This window comes from Macaca fascicularis, chromosome 20 (assembly GCF_037993035.2).
Source record: "Macaca fascicularis isolate 582-1 chromosome 20, T2T-MFA8v1.1".
Classification (NCBI taxonomy): Eukaryota; Metazoa; Chordata; class Mammalia; order Primates; family Cercopithecidae; genus Macaca; species Macaca fascicularis.
Genome location: NC_088394.1, coordinates 50263108 through 50280444, shown reverse-complemented (window position 1 = coordinate 50280444; position 17337 = coordinate 50263108). Strand labels below are relative to the sequence as shown.

Sequence of the window (17337 nt, the reverse complement as noted above, 5' to 3'; positions counted from 1 at the left end):
TAAATGTCCTCCTGCTCCCTGCTCACCTCCCCATGATTACAGAGTTATCTGTTGCATTCCAAAGAATGTCTTGCTAATTCCAGTCTCTAAAAGCCAACTTAAATCCACAAATATTTGGCAAATCATGCCATAGACCAAGAAAATGCTGGAGGGGACAGTGGAGCTAAAGAACTGAATGTGGCATTCTGGAATATGATTGAGACCATGCCTGGCACACAGTAGGTGCTCAGTTAATATCTATTAAACAAAGCTAAACTGAAATTAGATGCCCTACCTCAAGACCTGCAAGCCCAGTTAGGACCAATGTTTTGGATTTGAAAGCTATTGTATTCGTCATCCATTGCTAGGTAACTATTTTTCCCAAACTTAGCAGCTTAAAACAGGGATAGACAAACTTTTCCTTAAAGGGCCACATAGTAAATATTTTAGACCTGTGGGCCATATAGTCTTTTGCTGCAACTACTCAATAGCTACTGCTGTTGAAGTATGAAAGCAGCCATAACAATAGGCACATTAACGAACATTACCAAGGTCCAATAAAACTTTATTTACAAAAACAAGTGGAATGTATTTTGCCAACCCTTGGCTTTGAACAACAAACATTTACTACTTCACAGTTTCTGTAGGTCAGGAATCCAGGTGCAGCTTATCTGTGTGTCTTTGGCTCAGCGTTTCTCCTCAGGTTCAGTCACATGGTCAGCCAGAGCTACAGCCACCTGAAGACTCAGGACTGGAGAATCTGCTTCAAGCTAACCCACATGGTTGCTGGCAAGTTGCAATTCATTGCCATGTGGGCCTGTCCATGTGCTATCTGAGTATTCTTGTGGCATCACAGCTGTGGACGTTAGAGAGAGAGTCAGAGAGGGCCAAGACAGAAGCCACAGTCTTTTTTATAACCTAATCTCAGAAGTGGCATCCTATGGCTTCATTAGAGGCAAATAATAAGTTTAGCCCACACTCAAAAAGAGTAGGTGCTACAAGGACATGAGAGTCAGGAGCTCAGGATCATATTGGGAACAGGCTACTTCAGTCACTCATCTTGTCATCCATTCAGCAAAGATTCTTTATGCACCTACTATATACCACTGAGAATACAGTGGTGACCAGACAGGCTGTCCCTGCCAGCCTGGCACTACCAGTCTAAGTTTTTTTTTTTCTTTTTTAATTGATCCTTTTGTTATAAAACAGAGAAAGAGAAACAAAATAAGTAAATAAAACCCCCCAAAATGAGAAAGTTCTCCATATAATAATTTTAAAAAATTTCCAAGGATTCATAGATATCTAGCTCAAGCCAACAGTTCCTATGACAGAGATTTAAAACAAACAACAACAAAAACCCAGAAAAATAAATGACTCCTGGAGCCAGGTAGACAGCATAAAAAAGTGAAGACTTTCCCTCTCAGATAGCAAATGTTGTCAACAAAGAGCTTGGGTCCCATCTCAAGGAAGTCACTGCCCCTATTCAGGTCCAGCCTCTTGTGGACTTGCCAGGATTTCAGTTACGTGCTGCCAGATCTGATTTATCAAGAAAAGCTTAACATTGAAATTTTATATTAAACTTTCTAACTTTGCAATATGGGCAAAGTGGTAGATTGTGTTACTGTCCACCAATTTCCTGTCTGTCTCAGCTTGGTTTCCCTCCATAGTAGGTCCCCAGGCAAATGCTTACATGCAGGTGGTTTACTGGGGAAATGATCCCTGGGAGTGAGTGCAGGCCCAGGGAGTGAGACAGGGATGAGAGGGAAGCCATGGAAGGATGGGTAAGGATGGGTAATTGGAGTGAGTGCTGCTCTAGGTGCTGGCGTGTCAGAACTGCCTGACCTGAGAATGGAGGGGGACAGTTAGTCATCCATGCCCTCCCCTTTGGCTAAAGATGGCCCCACAGGTGTTAATTCCTCTGTACTTGCTGGTGGCATGTGTGTGAGTGCTCACAGGTTCCTGCTGGTACCCAGGGCACTGTATCAGAAAAGTAAGAGGTATGTAGTGGGTACTGTCAGGCTAGCCCTGCTCAAGGCTTGTTGAAGCAGTGGCTGGAACAGAAGGTGGGGCTAAAAGGATTTGAAGAGATGCACAGTAGATGACCCATAGAGTGCCCCTCCCTGCAGGGGGGCATATGCATCCCTGCCCTCTTGACTTCAAGCATGGTTACACGATTCCTTTGGCCAATGAAATATCAGCAGAAGTAGCATGGGTCGCTTCCAAATAGAAACTTCAAGAGCCAGTCTGTGGTATGCCGTGCCCTTTTGCCCTTGGTCATGGCATTCAGCAACACTCCAGATGGAAGCTATTCTGTCAGCCTGGATCCTGAAGTGCAGAAGGCATGGAGTAATGCCATAGCAAACAACATATAGACTGGGTGATTACCAGCCATGAAGATATGAGGCTTATTTGTTACTGCAGCAAAGCCCAGCCCAACCTGACTGATACAGCAATTAAATCACACCTAAAAAGAATTGTGAAATCATGCAAACAAAACATGGGGGAGTTAGCCCCAAGATGCCGTTTTGTAAACTCTGTCTTAGAAGAACACAATTCTAGCTTAATAAATGAACTAACCTGGTCCTTCTATTCACGTTGCAAGCTGTGGGTTTGGGGAGTCTCTGCTCTATACTGTAATACCATGGCCTTGGTGCCAGCCATCAGCACACAAGGAGGTTTCTGGAGTTAGGCCTAGCTCCATGTCCTTGACACTGTTGAGCTTAGGGAGACAGTGAAATCGACATACTAAGCAGGAAGTTTGGGGCTGTCTTCTTTCTCCATCTGAGGTCTAAAGGAGCATGTGAGATTGGTAAGTAAGAAGGAGGCATCAGTCTGAAGGGCTGAATTTCATGACCTTGCTCTCTGCTTGAGAAGAAAGGACACAGATTCATAGACTCCTCCATGTAAGTTCAACAGGGCTTCCCACATCACCTCTCCAGGTCTAGTGACATTAGCAAGTAAGTATCAACATGCAGACTGAGTACAGAACCACCAGACACAGGAAGCTCAGTCCCTACCACAGGGCCTTTGCATCTGCTTTATCATCTGTTTAGAATAACACCATGCAGTAGAAATATAATATGAGCCATAAATGTAAAAATTTGCTCATATTTCATTGGCCAAAATCTTCTAGTTCCCACATAAGTAAAAAGTAAAATAAATATTAATAGCCTACTTTATTTAACCCAATATATCCAGATGGCCCCTCTCCTTGAGGCTAGGACCCATGTCTTGTTCCTCTTTGCATCCTCCTCCCTTGTTCACCCCAAAGAGTGACATTCAATAGATGACTCATTTAATACTGTTTGGATGTTTGTCCCCACCAAATCTCACGTTGAAATGTAATCCCCAGTGTCAGAAGTGGGGCCTGGTGGAAGGCGTTTGGGTCATAGGGGTGGATCCCTCATGAATGGCTTGGTGCCATCCTTGTGGTAATGAATGAGTTCTCACTCTACGAGTTCACACGAGATCTGGTTGTTTAAAAGAGCCAGGGGCCAGGCACAGTGGCTCATGCCTGTAATCTCAACACTTTGGGAGGCCGAGGTGGGTGGAACACCTGAGGTCAGGAGTTTGAGACCAGCCCAGTCAACATGGTGAAACCCCGTCTAAATACAAAAAGCCAGGCATGGTGGCAGGCGCCTGTAATCCCAGCTACTTGGGAGGCTGAGGCAGGAGAATTGCTTGAACCCAGGAGGCAGAGGTTGCAGTGAGGCGAGATCGTGCCATTGCACCCCAGCCTGGGCAACAAGAGTGAAACTCCATCTCAAAAAAAAAAAAAAAAAAAAAAAAAAAAAAAAAAAAAACCCAAGAGCCTGGAACTTCCTCGCTTTACTGCTTTTTCTCTCACCCTCTGATGTGCTTGCTCCCCCTTTGCCTTCCACCATGATTGTAATCTTCCTGCAGCCCTCACCAGAAGCAGATGTTGATACCATGCTTTCTGGACAGTTTGTAGAACCATGAGCCAAAATAAACCTCATTTCTTGATAAATTACCCAGTCTCAGGTATTCCTTTATAGCAATGCAAGTAGACTAACTCATCATGCAATCATCTCCATGTGTAATCAATATTTTAAAATTAATTAAAAGAGGCCAGGTGCAGTGGCTTACATCTGTAATCCCAGCACTTTGGGAAGCCGAGGTGGATGGATCACTTGATGTCAGGAGTTCGAGACCAGCCTGGCCAACATGGTGAAACCCTGTCTCTACTAAAAATACAAAAATTAGCTGGGCATGGTGGCGGGAGCCTGTAGTCCCAGCTACTCTACTCAGGAGACTGAGGCAGGAGAATTGCTTGAACCTGGGAGGTGGATGGTGCAGTGAGCCAAGATCATGCCACTGCACTCCAGCCTGGGCAACAGAGCAAGGTTCTGTCTCAAAAAAAATAAAATAAAATAAAATAAAGATATTTTACATTATTTCTGTTCTTCGCAAGCCTTTGAAATCTGGTGTGTATTTTACATGTTCGGCCTATCTCAGTTTGGACCAGTTGCATTTCAAGGGCTCCATGGCCACATATGGCTAGTGGCTACTGCATTGGACATAGCAACTCTAAAATACACTTCCCCCAGGTTATCTGTGACTTGTTCCACTTCCACTAAATTGTTACCTCCTCACAAATGCCTCCTGTGATTGTACCATTTATCTAAAGCCACAGCCCTCCTGCCTCTTCTCACGTCACCTCGGACATTTGTTTCCCAGAGCTGCTATAAGAAATTACCACAAACTGGGTGGCTTCAAACAACAGAGGTTTACCCCATCTCTACTAAAAAAAAATACAAAAAACTAGCCGGGCGTGGTGGCAGGCGCCTGTAGTCCCAGTTACTCGAGAGGCTGAGGCAGGAGAATGGCGTAAACCCGAGAGGCGGAGCTTGCAGTGAGTTGAGATCCGGCCACCGCACTCCAGCCTGGGCGATAGAGCGAGACTCCGCCTCAAAAAACAGACAAACAAAACAAAAACAAAAACAAAAAAACAAAACAAGAAACAGAGGTTTACTCTCTTGCAGTTCTGGAGGCTAGAATCTGAAATCAAGGTATCGACAGTGCGCTGGTCCTTCTGAAGTCGCTAGGGGAGAAGCCTTTCTCACCCGCTCTCAGTTTCTGGGGGCTGCCAGCAACCCCTTGCATTCCTTGGATTATAGCCGTATCACTCCAATCTCTGCCTCTGTCTTCAGGTGGTTGTCTTCTCCCTCGGGTCACAGTGTCTGTATCTTTTCTCTTCTTAGAAGGACACCAGTCGTATTGGATTAAGAGTCCACCTCACTCAAGCATGAGATGAAACTTCAGCATCAGCAATGGCCATGTTTTCAAATCAGATCACACCCTGAGGTTCTGGGAAGGACTTGAATCTGGGAAGGACACTATCCAAGCCAGTACACTGCGTGTTATTGTTTGTTTTGTAGAATGTAATGCTCTCTTCAGCTGTCCTGTGTGTGTCCCTTTTCAGTATCTGATTACCCCACTAAAATCTAAGCTCCATTAAAACAAGGTGCTTCTCTAATTTACCACTCTATCCCCAGCACTTAGCACTGCTCCTGGCACGTGGAAGGCACTCTGTAAATACATGTTGCGAAGAAAAAAGAAGAGGGGTAGAAAAGAAGGGAAATTGCAGATTTTCTGGCTTGACATGTTTAAGATGGTGATTGGGACTCAAGGGAGGGCTGAGCCTAAGTTGGGGTGAATCAAGAAAAAGTTGGGGCTTCCTCCTAACTCCTGTTGCAGGATCTTTCTTCCCATTCTTTTCCCAGGAGCTTGAGAACAGGCCCAGCTGTGATACCTGGATAGTCTCGGGGGAGTCAGAACTATTCATCTCTGTCACTCTTAGACACCTGCCCTCACCCTTACCCCACCATGGCAAAGCAGCTGCCCAGCTAACCAGGAGCATGACAGAGAGAAGAGTCACTTGCCATGTTGACTCTTGCATGTGCTATGTCCCTCACACTGGAGGACAGTGTCTACTTGCAACGGTGTCCCATTATCACAACTGATGATACAAAATAGGGCTAACAAACTCAGCTGCCTGAAAGCAATTGAGAGACGTGGGCCAGATGGGGACTGGAGCAAACTAGAGTGTGTCCAGATAGAAGGGCAGCAGCTATGAACTCTAGGTATTTGTTCTCATAAAGAAGTCTTGTATTTCTTAGCCTTCTAATTTTTTAAACAAACCCGGAGGCCTGGATTTTTAAATGAAATCACCTAATTAGCAAGTGCTAGCAAGCAATTCAATCAAAAAGGGGGGAGGGAGGGAAAGGCCACTATGGAGGCCAAACCAAAAATAAAAAAAAAGAGATTGTGATCAGAGGCAACCACTGATTCACAACCGCTGGTGTGCTGCAATCCCTCAGTTTGTCTTTAAGAATCTGCAATTTCCAAACAGTGTAAATGAGAACAAGGCAGAACTCTGGTGCGTCGACTCATACGGATAAGCTGAACGAAAACAACAAAGTCAAGAAACAGTTCCAGACATCCAGAGTTAGGCCTAAGCAAACCAGAACACCTTCTTCCTCTCCCTCAACCTAGCCGCTAGCAGGGATAATGGATCCTTGACCCCAGTTGTATTTCTGCCCAAATCTTCCCCAATATTTGTGGGAAGTGTAAAGATTCAGGGGGACGCAAAGTTGGGCAGCCTGATTGCCCCTTTCCTTCAGTCAAATCAGGGACTAGTCTTTCAGCATGTTTCCCCCAAACTCTCAGCATTACCTCCCCAAGCCCACAAAAGGACTGCTCTCCCTCCCAAAGGGATCATAGTTAAAAATACCAGACAGTATTCCAGCCTGGGCTTTGCAAAACTCTCTAAGCCTCAGCTTCCCCATCTCTAAGATTAGGGTTAGGTCATAACCCAATTTTGTGCAAATTTTGTATAAAATTGGTGCACATGAGAGAAAGGTGCTGTTCCTCCAGTGTGGCCCCAAGCCAAGGTACACATATTGGTGCACACAGAAGGGCTAGACTTCACACCCTTTTTGCCCCTCAGTGCCCTTGTTCAGTGAACATCCTGTACTACCACACATGGCCACCTTGGATAGCCTCTCACTTGCAGACTTATAGTGAGAATTAAATATGACACTGTTTGAAAATGCTTAACACAATTATGTGGTAAATAACAATAAATCAACGTTACGTTTTTAATCTTTTTTTTTTTTAGATGAAGTCTCGCTGTTGCCCCCCAGGCTGCAGTGCAATGACGCGATCTCAGCTCACTGCAACCTCCACATCCCCAGCTCAAGCAATTCTCCTCCTGAGAAGCTGGGATTACAGGCACCTGCCACCATGTCCAGCTAATTTTTGTATTTTTAGTAGAGATGGGGTTTCACCATGTTGGCCAGGCTGGTCTCGAACTCCTGACCTCAGGTGATGCACCTGCCTCGGCCTCCCAAAGTGCTGGGATTACAGGTGTGAGCCACCGTGTGCCCGGCCTAATCTTAATGTTTTTATATGCTCCTCAACCGTCCTAAAACAGTCCAGCTCTTGAGGTTCTCAACATTATTTTAGGTAGGGTGCAGTCTGGGGTCAGAGAATTAAATTAACATTGAATTAAATGAACATTGAATAGTGAGAAACACTCTCTTTTCAATTGTCTCATTTCTTCTGAGAAAGATTCAGTATTTAACACTTCCAACACTCTCTAATGACACACACACACACACCCCTGAGCCTCTAGGAGTCTTTCCAAGCCAGTAAAAAGGCTAAAATGTATTAACACTGCTTGGTTTTAGCTGTGTTTATCTTTTACCATTTCCTTTTCTGGTGAGTAACAGCTACTTTTCAATTTACAGTGGTAGTATCAGGTTTTCTTTCCAAAAATATGTACTTTGGTTTTAAAAATGAGTCAATTTATGGAAAAATGTTAAGTAAATAATAAAGGTGGTAGCAAGAAGCTTGAAGTTTGGGAAACTCGACACCAGACAATTCCAGACAAGGCCAGACCTTGATGTTCTCAATTCCCAGCAAGGCTCACGTCGATTCCCCACGAGCTCAACTCAGAGTTTGCTCCTCGAAGCTCCTGACTTTCATAAACCTTCAGCTTAGTGAAAGGCGTGCCTGGGTCACGCCTCCTGAGCGCCTTGGACCTTACCAGGAAGGGGCAGTCAGTCCCTCCTGAATGACTGAAGTGGGCTCTGCCCTGGCTGAGCCCAGGCAGGACCGGAGTCCTGACAGCCGAAAGGCCTGCGTACAACCTCCCCTGGCCAAGCGATGCCAAGGCGCCCTCCAAAATTAACGAGGAGTGAGCGGAGCAGGGTACACAATGTGGTTGTGTTTGATCCCGCGACGTGTCACTTGGAATCTCAATTTATTGCCAATAGACGACGTTGTCAGGCACTAATTTTCTCGTGGCGCTCCATCACAGGCCTCTCAACACCAGGGGAGGGGCTCAGAGGCTGGTGGGCAGGGGGGCTCAGAGGAGCCGTCGCGAGCCAGCCAGGGGTTCCTGTAACGAGGCTTTAATGAGGGGAGCGCGCCGGCCTTTGTCGAGAAACCGGAGGAGGAGGCGGCGGCTGGGTCAGGAGCTCGGCAAGGTCGCTTCCTCCCCCGGCCCCGAGAGCCCGGGAATCCGGAGAGGGTCAGCGGCGGCCGCCAGGCCGGGTGCCTACTGAGGGGCTGTCCTGGGCCCGCACCACCCTCGCCCACTCCGAACTGCGAACTGCAGCAGGAAACACAACATTTCCAAGCAACAATGCAAACGCGCTCATTACCATCTTCTCAATATGCATGAAGAAAATGCACAGCGCTGGCCGAGCCCCCTCACACCGCTCTGGCCTCGGCGTCCAATAAGGCGACAAATTCATCTCTCAGGATGAATGAGGAGGGGGCGCCGGGGAGGCAGATCCACGTGGGGGAGGGGACGGATCCCGGAGAGGGAGAGAAGAAGAGAGAATATTTACGGAGAGGAGAACCTGAGAGACAGAACAAGAAATCCAAGGAGGAAATAGGAGAGGATCCAGATGGAAGTGGGGAGGAAAGAAAGAAAATTAAAAACGAGAACTGCGGATGGGGGAAAGGGACACAGTCACAGACGCAGGGAGAGGGAAAAAGAGACATTAAGAAGGGGGTGAAGGAGGGAGCAGAAGGGAGAAAAGTGAACTGAAAAGTGGTCCAGGGCAAAGGCATAAAAACAGCACAGTGAGGGAGCGGAGGAAAGAGAAGAAAAGTGAATGATCTAGAAATCGAAGATAGAGGAAATGGGAAGGACAGACGGAAGGAAAGAGAAAACCAAAGGCACGGGGGAGGGGGCTGCTCAAGTCAGGTGGAAAACGGCTGATCCGGAAGAGGTAAAAGAAAAGAAAATCATTCCCGCGGAGGGCCAGGATCTTCCAGCCAGGTCACTCAGGGTGCTGCGCCTCTCGGGCCGCTGACAGACGCAGGGAAGTGAGCCGGGTCGCAGGAGGCGCAGGGGCGGAGCGGGGGACCTAAGAGCCCACCGCCTTCACGCCCCACCTTGGGCATTCCGACTCGCTCCCGGGTGCCCAGCCCTGGCCCGGGGCCCACCCTGCGCGTCGCGGCCCGCCACCGCTGTTGCACCATTCCGGCCGGCGGCCTCTCCCGCGCCGAGAGCGAAGTTGGCAAAGTTTACCCCTAAGTTTCCCCGTCGCTTCTCCGGACCCAAGAAGGGCCTCCAAGTCCCTGGTGGCCGGTGGGGAGCGGCAGCACGCTCCGGAGAGCTCTGGAGGCCCCCGGTCCGCGTCTCCTGGGATGCTCGGAGTCCGGATTCCTGGCCAAATACGAATTCCACCCTGTGCGGACGCCAGGCCATGCTCTCAGGAGTCCGCCGCTGCTAATAGCGGAGAAAGAGAACGCGAAAGTGAGAGAGAGGGAGAGAGAGAGAAGGAAAAAAAATATTCTCAGCTCAATTTAAGTCTCATGGAAAGGGCTTACAACTGTAATTAAATCATTAAATTCTTGTCTACGCTTCACAGAGCGGAGAGAAATTAACTTCCCACCAACCTCATTTTCTATTTGAACATGAAATAATGATTTTCTGCCCGTCTAATTACAAAGCCAACATCTGATCAAGCCAGCATCCAGAGGGGATTATCGCATGCACGAGTATTAGACCTCATTACCAGCTTGAGTGCAAAATTATTACATCTTGTAATTGGATGGTGAGATTTATATACAGATCGGCCCGGTTTCTGTAAGATTGTAATTACAAGCTTCGTTGGTTAGCTACTTATCAGAACTTTGCAGGAAAACAAAACAAATGACTGAGGAAAACGAGCATTTCATTAACCTGTAACCCGAGCGCGAGGGGGAGGGAACGGTAGGAGCGCGCGCCGCAGCGTCTGCAGGAAGCTCAGAGATCGCGGGTTGGCACCGCAGCCCAGGGACTCAGGGCCTGGGAGGGATGGATAGAAGATGGGCCGGGGCTGGGAGTCCCAGGGCTGCAGCGGCTGCCCTTGACCGGGACGCGTGAGCACCGTGAGGCTGGGTAAGGAGGGGGCAGGAAGCGGGCCTGGTGACTCAGCTCTTGTGAAGTGCGCGGCGCAGCCCACAGAGCCTGGCGGGCCGCGGACTCGGGGCACTCGTCGGGCAGCGGCTCCTGGTGCGCAACCAGCGCACGCGCGCCAAGTGCATGCGATGGACAGACACCCTCTCTGAACACTCCCCGCTCCGTGGGCAGCATTGAGAAGGCCTGCAGTGAGTCTCCAAAGCGCTTTGTGCGCTAGGAATGTTGAAAGAAGGCAAGATGATGGAGAAGCTTCTGCGTGAAGCGCGTTCGTGCGCGCGACTTTCCCGAATCTACTTCCATGCACCTGCTTTTCTTCCCTGTGCGAGCGTGTCACTCTGACCATTTAATCTGTTGGATTAAAAATCCCTGGAAAAGGTTCAGCTGCCCTCGGACCCTCGAATTCAGCCCACAGCCGGGCTCCACTGGCCCAGTCGAGTTGGCGGACCAGCGCCACGTTGGACGCTGCTGCCTGGGACGCTGAGTCTCGACGTGGCGCGCAGATGGCCCGGACAGACCAGGGCTGTTCTCAGTTGGAAAGTAGGGTAGCCAGGAGGCCGCTTCTGCTCGAGGCCTGGGGAGCCTGGAGGGATCTAATATGCGAGGTTCTTGGGTCCGCGTCTGGGTCTGGAGGCTCACTCCCTGGGCTGTGGGCGTCCCCCACCCCCCAGCCAGCGTGACTGAGTCCCTAAGAGCCGCCTGGCCCTTCCCTGGCCTCTTTCTCGCCGCCCGCAGTCCGACGCAGCCAGGTCGATAGCTGGTTAATGCGGAAGGAGCATCTCCGAGGCTCATTATTGTTTTTTCTTTTCCTTCTGAAAAAAGCTGAATTAAATATCGGGAGTCTCACTCGATCACTTACAGCGTAGCCCTATTCCCCCCACCTCAGAATCTCGCTCGGCTCCCCCCTGGTCTGGTGCCACCACTTTGTACAAACACTATGACTTCAGGGCCGTCGAGGCTCAAGGTCTGACACCTAGGAAATATCCCGGAAAATAACGTTACTCTCAATTTTGTAATCCCAAGTTTCTTCGCGTGAAAGTTAGCCCAACATTCCCTATGCTACTCTCTGAGAGGTGTAACGGGAAACGAAATCAGGCGTCGAGGAGGTATTTCAAAGTCAGGGCGGCCCCTGATGACGCCTCCTTCGGCTAGGCTCCTGAGAAGGCACCAGGCTCCCCGACACCAGGCTGAGGCGGGAGGGAAGGTGATAGGGAAACTGCTCAGATGCAGTCTGGGAGTACCCCACTTTCCCTCATTGCCGCCAAACCTGGTCCTCCTCAAACTTTCCCAAGCTTCCTCCCCGCCCCCGCCCCGCCCCCGCAGGGTTTTTGGCATTCACACCTACTAGGGCCGCGGGCCTGTGCCAAGACCCCCGGAAAGAGGTGGGAAGTGGGAGGTGGGCGGTGGGGGTGGGATCAAAACTGGGTGTCTGCCGTAGAGGTGGAAGCATCTTTCATTCCAGAGCTGGGCTCCCCAGAGCTGTGCTCCCCAGAGCTGTGATCAGAGACAGCCGGGGCCGAGACCCTCTGATCTCCTCTAATCCTGCCACTCTGGTGGAATTCGAATTCGATTCCTGGATCCATCCATGCAAGGTGACGGTTTCCGCCTCCGAGCTGGGGCTGGCCACTCCACGGCAGAGTTGCCACCCCCGTTTTGTCTCCGGGGCGTGCCCACTGCAGGCCTGGCTGGCTTGTGGGTCGCCGCCGCGGCCTAAAGCTCTGAGCCCCCAGCCGCGGCAATGCTGAGAATTTCAATGCTGCTGACGACTGCACGCCCTAATCCGTGAAGGTGGGCGCCCGATCCTGGGATTTCAAGTTTGATTCAGGAAATATCCCATCATTAAACCAAAACTCTTGCCTTCCATCCCCACCGGAGGCGGTGGGAGGATCCTTGTAGAGAGAAAAGAGGTTAGCGCCGGGACCGGGAGAAGGGGTAGGGGTCGCGCAAGGAAAGATCTCTACAGACGAAAACGCCAATATAGAAACTTCTCGAAGAGCTCTCCAAAAGTTCCTAGGGCCTCCGTGGCCCGGCGCCCTGCTCCTCCCCCATTCCCAGCCGCCTGGGGCGCAGGCCTGCTTCACCGATTTGTGGCGGCTCCCCACCCTTCCAGCGCCCCCGGATTGCCACCCTTCAGCCCCTGGAGCCAGCCCGCCATTTTTAGTAAGGGATTCGCACGCGGACCCGGGGGCGGCGTTAAGTGGCTAATCTCAGGGTTTTGTCCTCCCGGATGGGGGGCTGCCTCGCCCCCGCAGGGCAGCGAAGGGGCCTCTGAAGACGATATTAGGACGCACTCCCTTGCTCCCCACCCCCACGCCGGCTGCTAGCTCCCTCCCTACGCTGCTGAAAGTGGCCAGGAGTCCAGAGGTGCGAGCTGCAAAAGGGGCTCGGGCACAGGGGGGCCCCCGGAGCCAGCCTCGGCCACGGTCCCGCGCCTCGGCCTGGGGACAGGCTTGGAGGGGCGGGAGGCGGGAGGGGCGAGCTGACCCTGCACTCACCCAGTCCCCGCGCCTCTCGCTCCCCCGCCCGGCGCGGGCAGGAGGGGGCGGGCAGGGACTCGCGGCGCTCCGGCTCCCGCCCCTGCCCCGCCCCGCCCTGCGCGCGGAATCCGCGGGGGTGGGCGGCCTCGCCCGTAAGGCGCCCAGGCGATTGGCGACTCGGGGAAGAGACGCGGGGAAAAGTCGAATAAGAGGGCGCGACGTCAGACCCGAGATTTGGGGAAGGGCGAGGGAGGGGGTGGAAGGGCGGGGATGGACACACAGACACGGACACACACCCCCCGCGCGGCACCCTAAGTGTCCACAACTTTTGGCTGCCTTACTTAGCCCAGGGTGCAGAGGCTGGAAAGGTTGGGGGAAGTATCGTGTGAGTAAAGAGAGAGATTTAAAGAATAGAAGTAGTGAGAGAGGAAAAAGTGAAGGGAACGGACCGGAGAGCAAAAGCCATCGTGAGAAAGGGAAAGGGAAGGGGAGAGGAGAAAGGAGAGTTTCATAGCGTCCAGGGCAGTGCAGGAGCCCGAAGGAGCGGAAGCGATCCCGGGGGGAAGAGGAGTGCGGGGAGGGGAGGGGAGGGGAGAGGAAGGGCGAGGAGGGGGAGTGAAAACTAGAGGAGGGAGAAGGAAGCGAGGCGCGACACTGCTGGGGAGAGGAGGGCAGTGAGGAGCGAGGCGCGGGCAAAGGCAGCTCCGGCGGCCGAGAGGAGGGAGCGCGGCGCAGAGAGGAGGGGCTTGCGCCCCGTAGAAATGTCAATCAGAGCCCGGAGCCCCGGGAATCTCCGCCAATCTGTTCGGACCTGACCTGGCTCCTCGCCGCCGCCGTCGCCGCCGCGGAGCAGATCAATAGGCGAACGCGGAGCACAGCGCAGCGCCGGCGGCAGCGCGGCCCCAAGCCCGGCCCAGCTCCCGATGCCCGCCGGAGCCCGCGGGCGGCGCTGAGCTGGGCGGCCCGGGGGCCGGGCCCCCTCTCCGTCCGTGCCCCGCGGGCCACCATGTCCTTCCCCCAGCTGGGATACCAATACATCCGCCCGCTTTACCCGTCCGAGCGTCCGGGGGCCGCTGGCGGCAGCGGCGGCAGTGCGGGGGCCCGGGGCGGCCCGGGTGCCGGAGCCACAGAGTTGGCCGCCTCGGGGTCCCTGTCCAACGTGCTCTCGTCCGTGTACGGGGCGCCCTACGCCGCGGCCGCGGCGGCCGCCGCCGCCCAAGGCTACGGCGCCTTCCTGCCCTACGCCGCGGAGCTGCCCATCTTCCCACAGCTGGTAAGAGCCCGCGGAGCCAGGGAAGGAGGGGTTGGCGCTGGGGCGCAGGGCGAGCTGAGCGCGCGGGGTTCGGACTAGAGGGGTGCAGGCCAGGAGGGGGGAGGCAGCGACGGCTGGGGCTCACCCGCGCTCCCTCCGCGCGTGTTCCTTCCTTCTCCATGTGCCTACAGGGCGCGCAGTATGAGCTGAAGGACAGCCCCGGGGTGCAGCATCCGGCCGCGGCTGCCGCGTTTCCGCACCCGCACCCCGCCTTCTACCCGTATGGCCAGTATCAATTCGGGGACCCGTCCCGTCCCAAGAACGCCACCAGGGAGAGCACCAGCACGCTCAAGGCCTGGCTCAACGAGCACCGCAAGAACCCCTACCCCACCAAGGGCGAGAAGATCATGCTGGCCATCATCACCAAGATGACCCTCACCCAGGTGTCCACCTGGTTCGCCAACGCGCGCCGGCGCCTCAAGAAGGAGAATAAGATGACTTGGGCGCCTCGCAGCCGCACTGACGAGGAGGGAAACGCTTATGGGAGCGAGCGCGAGGAGGAAGACGAAGAGGAGGACGAGGAGGATGGCAAACGCGAGCTAGAGCTGGAGGAGGAGGAGCTCGGGGGGGAGGAGGAGGACACGGGGGGCGAGGGCCTGGCGGACGACGACGAGGACGAGGAGATCGATTTGGAGAACTTAGACGGCGCGGCCACCGGGCCTGAGCTGTCCCTGGCTGGGGCGGCGCGCAGGGATGGCGACCTCGGCCTGGGACCCATTTCGGACTCCAAAAATAGCGACTCAGAAGACAGCTCTGAGGGCTTGGAGGACCGGCCACTACCGGTCCTGAGTCTGGCTCCAGCGCCACCACCAGTGGCCGTGTCCTCACCGTCTCCGCCCTCGCCCCCCGTGGGCCTGGACCCCTGCGCTCCCGCACCAATCCCCGCCTCCGCCCTGCAGAAGCCCAAGATCTGGTCCCTCGCGGAGACTGCCACAAGCCCGGACAACCCGCGCCGCTCGCCTCCCGGCGCGGGGGGGTCTCCACCGGGGGCAGCGGTCGCGCCTCCCGCCCTGCAGCTCTCTCCGGCCGCCGCCGCCGCCGCCGCTCACAGACTGGTCTCAGCGCCGCTGGGCAAGTTCCCGGCTTGGACCAACCGGCCGTTTCCAGGCCCGCCGCCCGGTCCCCGCCCGCACCCGCTCTCCCTGCTGGGCTCGGCCCCTCCGCACCTGCTGGGACTTCCCGGAGCCGCGGGCCACCCGGCTGCCGCCGCCGCCTTCGCTCGGCCCGCGGAGCCCGAAGGCGGAACAGGTGACTGCTGAGCGCTGGACGCGGAGCGGGGGCGGGCTCTGCGGATAGTGCCGGAGCTGGCCGGGAGGGGCAGGGTCCGGGAGGGGCAGGGCGCGTCCCTCTCCGCTCCTGCTTTCTGCGGCCCTGGGCGCCGGAACCGAGCGCTCTAAAGGCCCTCCTTTTTCTTCCCCCGCTTCCCTTAGATCGCTGTAGTGCCTTGGAAGTGGAGAAAAAGTTACTCAAGACAGCTTTCCAGCCCGTGCCCAGGCGGTAAGACCCCTAGGTTGGGGGGCTAGGGGGACTGACTGGAGGGGAAAGGAGAGAACGTGGAGCACCACGCACGGCCTTTTGCCCGGGAATAGCATGGAACCCTGCTGGGACGCATTTTGTAAAAGGGGACGAAAGTCACTTCTTCGGTCGCCCCTGTAGGCCCTGCGACAGCTCTCCAGGTCCAGCCCAGGCACCCCAGGCGCGGCCGGTGGGTACAGCGCCTGTACCTTCTAGGGGAAGCCTTGCGTGGCTGGGCCCACAGGCCACTGGGGCGGGTGGCGGCTCTCTGATGCTCACCTCTTTCCAGCCCCAGACCTCGGGTCCTGACGCCTCGTGCCCACCCTACAGTTAAACCCCCAACACACACATCTACAACTGGACATAATTTTACATTGCGACACCTTCCTGACTCTCGGCCCCAACCCAAGTAGGATCTCCCGGCCCTAGGCCGCCTCTGCGCTCCTGAATCTCACCTTTTTTGCTATTACTGTCTCTCTCTTCCAGGCCCCAGAACCATCTGGACGCCGCCCTGGTCTTATCGGCTCTCTCCTCATCCTAGTTCTTTAAAAAACAAAACAAAACAAAACAAAAACTTTTTTTAATCGTTGTAATAATTGTAAAAAAAAAATCGCTCTGTATAGTTACAACTTGTAAGCATGTCAGTGTATAAATACCTAAAAGCAAAACTAAAAAAAAGAAAGAAAAAAGAAATAAAACCAGTCCTCCTCAGCCCTCCCCAAGTCGCTTCTGTGGCACCCCGCATTCGCTGTGAGGTTTGTTTGTTCGGTTGATTTTGGGGGGTGGAGTTTCAGTGAGAATAAACGTGTCTGCCTTTGTGTGTGTGTGTATATATACAGAGAAATGTACATATGTGTGAACCAAATTGTACGAGAAAGTATCTATTTTTGGCTAAATAAATGAGCTGCTGCCACTTTGACTATAACCCGCCTGTCTGCCCCCTCGACGGATCTGTTTGGTGTTTTTTTGTTCTGGGGTTTTTTTCTCCCCTTGGTTGTTTGAAGAATTCGGGGGAAAGGACGAGAGATGAATCAGGACCGAGTAGTCAAACGACAGCAATAGCTGAGGGGGCGCAGAAGTGGCGGGGCTGGGGGCGCCGCAGCAGGAGAAGTGGCTGGAAAAGCACCTGGGGCGGCGGAGAGAACGGGAGCAGGAGACAGGTGGGAGACCCCGACAAGATTCTTTGCTAAGAGCCAGGAATCTGGGCCCGACCCACAGTTCTACGGGAGCAACCGCGGTGGCTTGGATCCTTCTCTGGCGACCTTGCCAAAAGATTTAGAGAAGGGTCTGGACACAACGGGGTTAGCCTGCGCGGGTGGTGGGGGCGTGTTCTCATCACTCCCCCCCGCCCCGCCCCCGTCCCCATTCCTTGATCGACACAATTGAGGCTTTCTCAGTGTTACCTATAAGAGGTTGTGCGAGCCCAGATTCCATCCTCCTTCCAAGCCGGTTGCACCCCTTCTGTCTTTATAAATGCCAGGGTGTGGGGTGACGGTGGAGGCAGATATGGAGAAGAGGGGAGCCTAGGGGTACATATCAACCCTCTAGATGATGTGTGACTGCCCAGCCCTAGTTGAGAGTTGGGAGCCCGGGTCCTGGCAGCATCTGTGCGT

General features: G+C 53.6%; 1 protein-coding gene and 1 long non-coding RNA gene across 2 annotated transcripts; one reads left to right on the top strand and one right to left on the bottom strand.

The window, feature by feature from the left end:
* Nucleotides 1–528: 528 nt before the first annotated feature.
* On the bottom strand, nucleotides 529–15463 carry LOC135968921 (uncharacterized). The gene is made up of 2 exons (XR_010583953.1): nucleotides 15376–15463; nucleotides 529–835 (listed from the first exon to the last, which is right to left on the bottom strand). It is a non-coding gene; the product is annotated as an uncharacterized lncRNA (long non-coding RNA).
* On the top strand, nucleotides 13548–16644 carry IRX3 (iroquois homeobox 3). Its single transcript, XM_005591936.4, has 4 exons — nucleotides 13548–14170; nucleotides 14341–15457; nucleotides 15640–15706; nucleotides 16211–16644. The coding sequence occupies exons 1-4, from the start codon at nucleotides 13904–13906 to the stop codon at nucleotides 16263–16265; spliced, it is 1506 nt and encodes a 501-aa protein (XP_005591993.2). The 5' UTR covers nucleotides 13548–13903; the 3' UTR covers nucleotides 16266–16644.
* The last annotated feature ends 693 nt before the right edge of the window (nucleotides 16645–17337 follow it).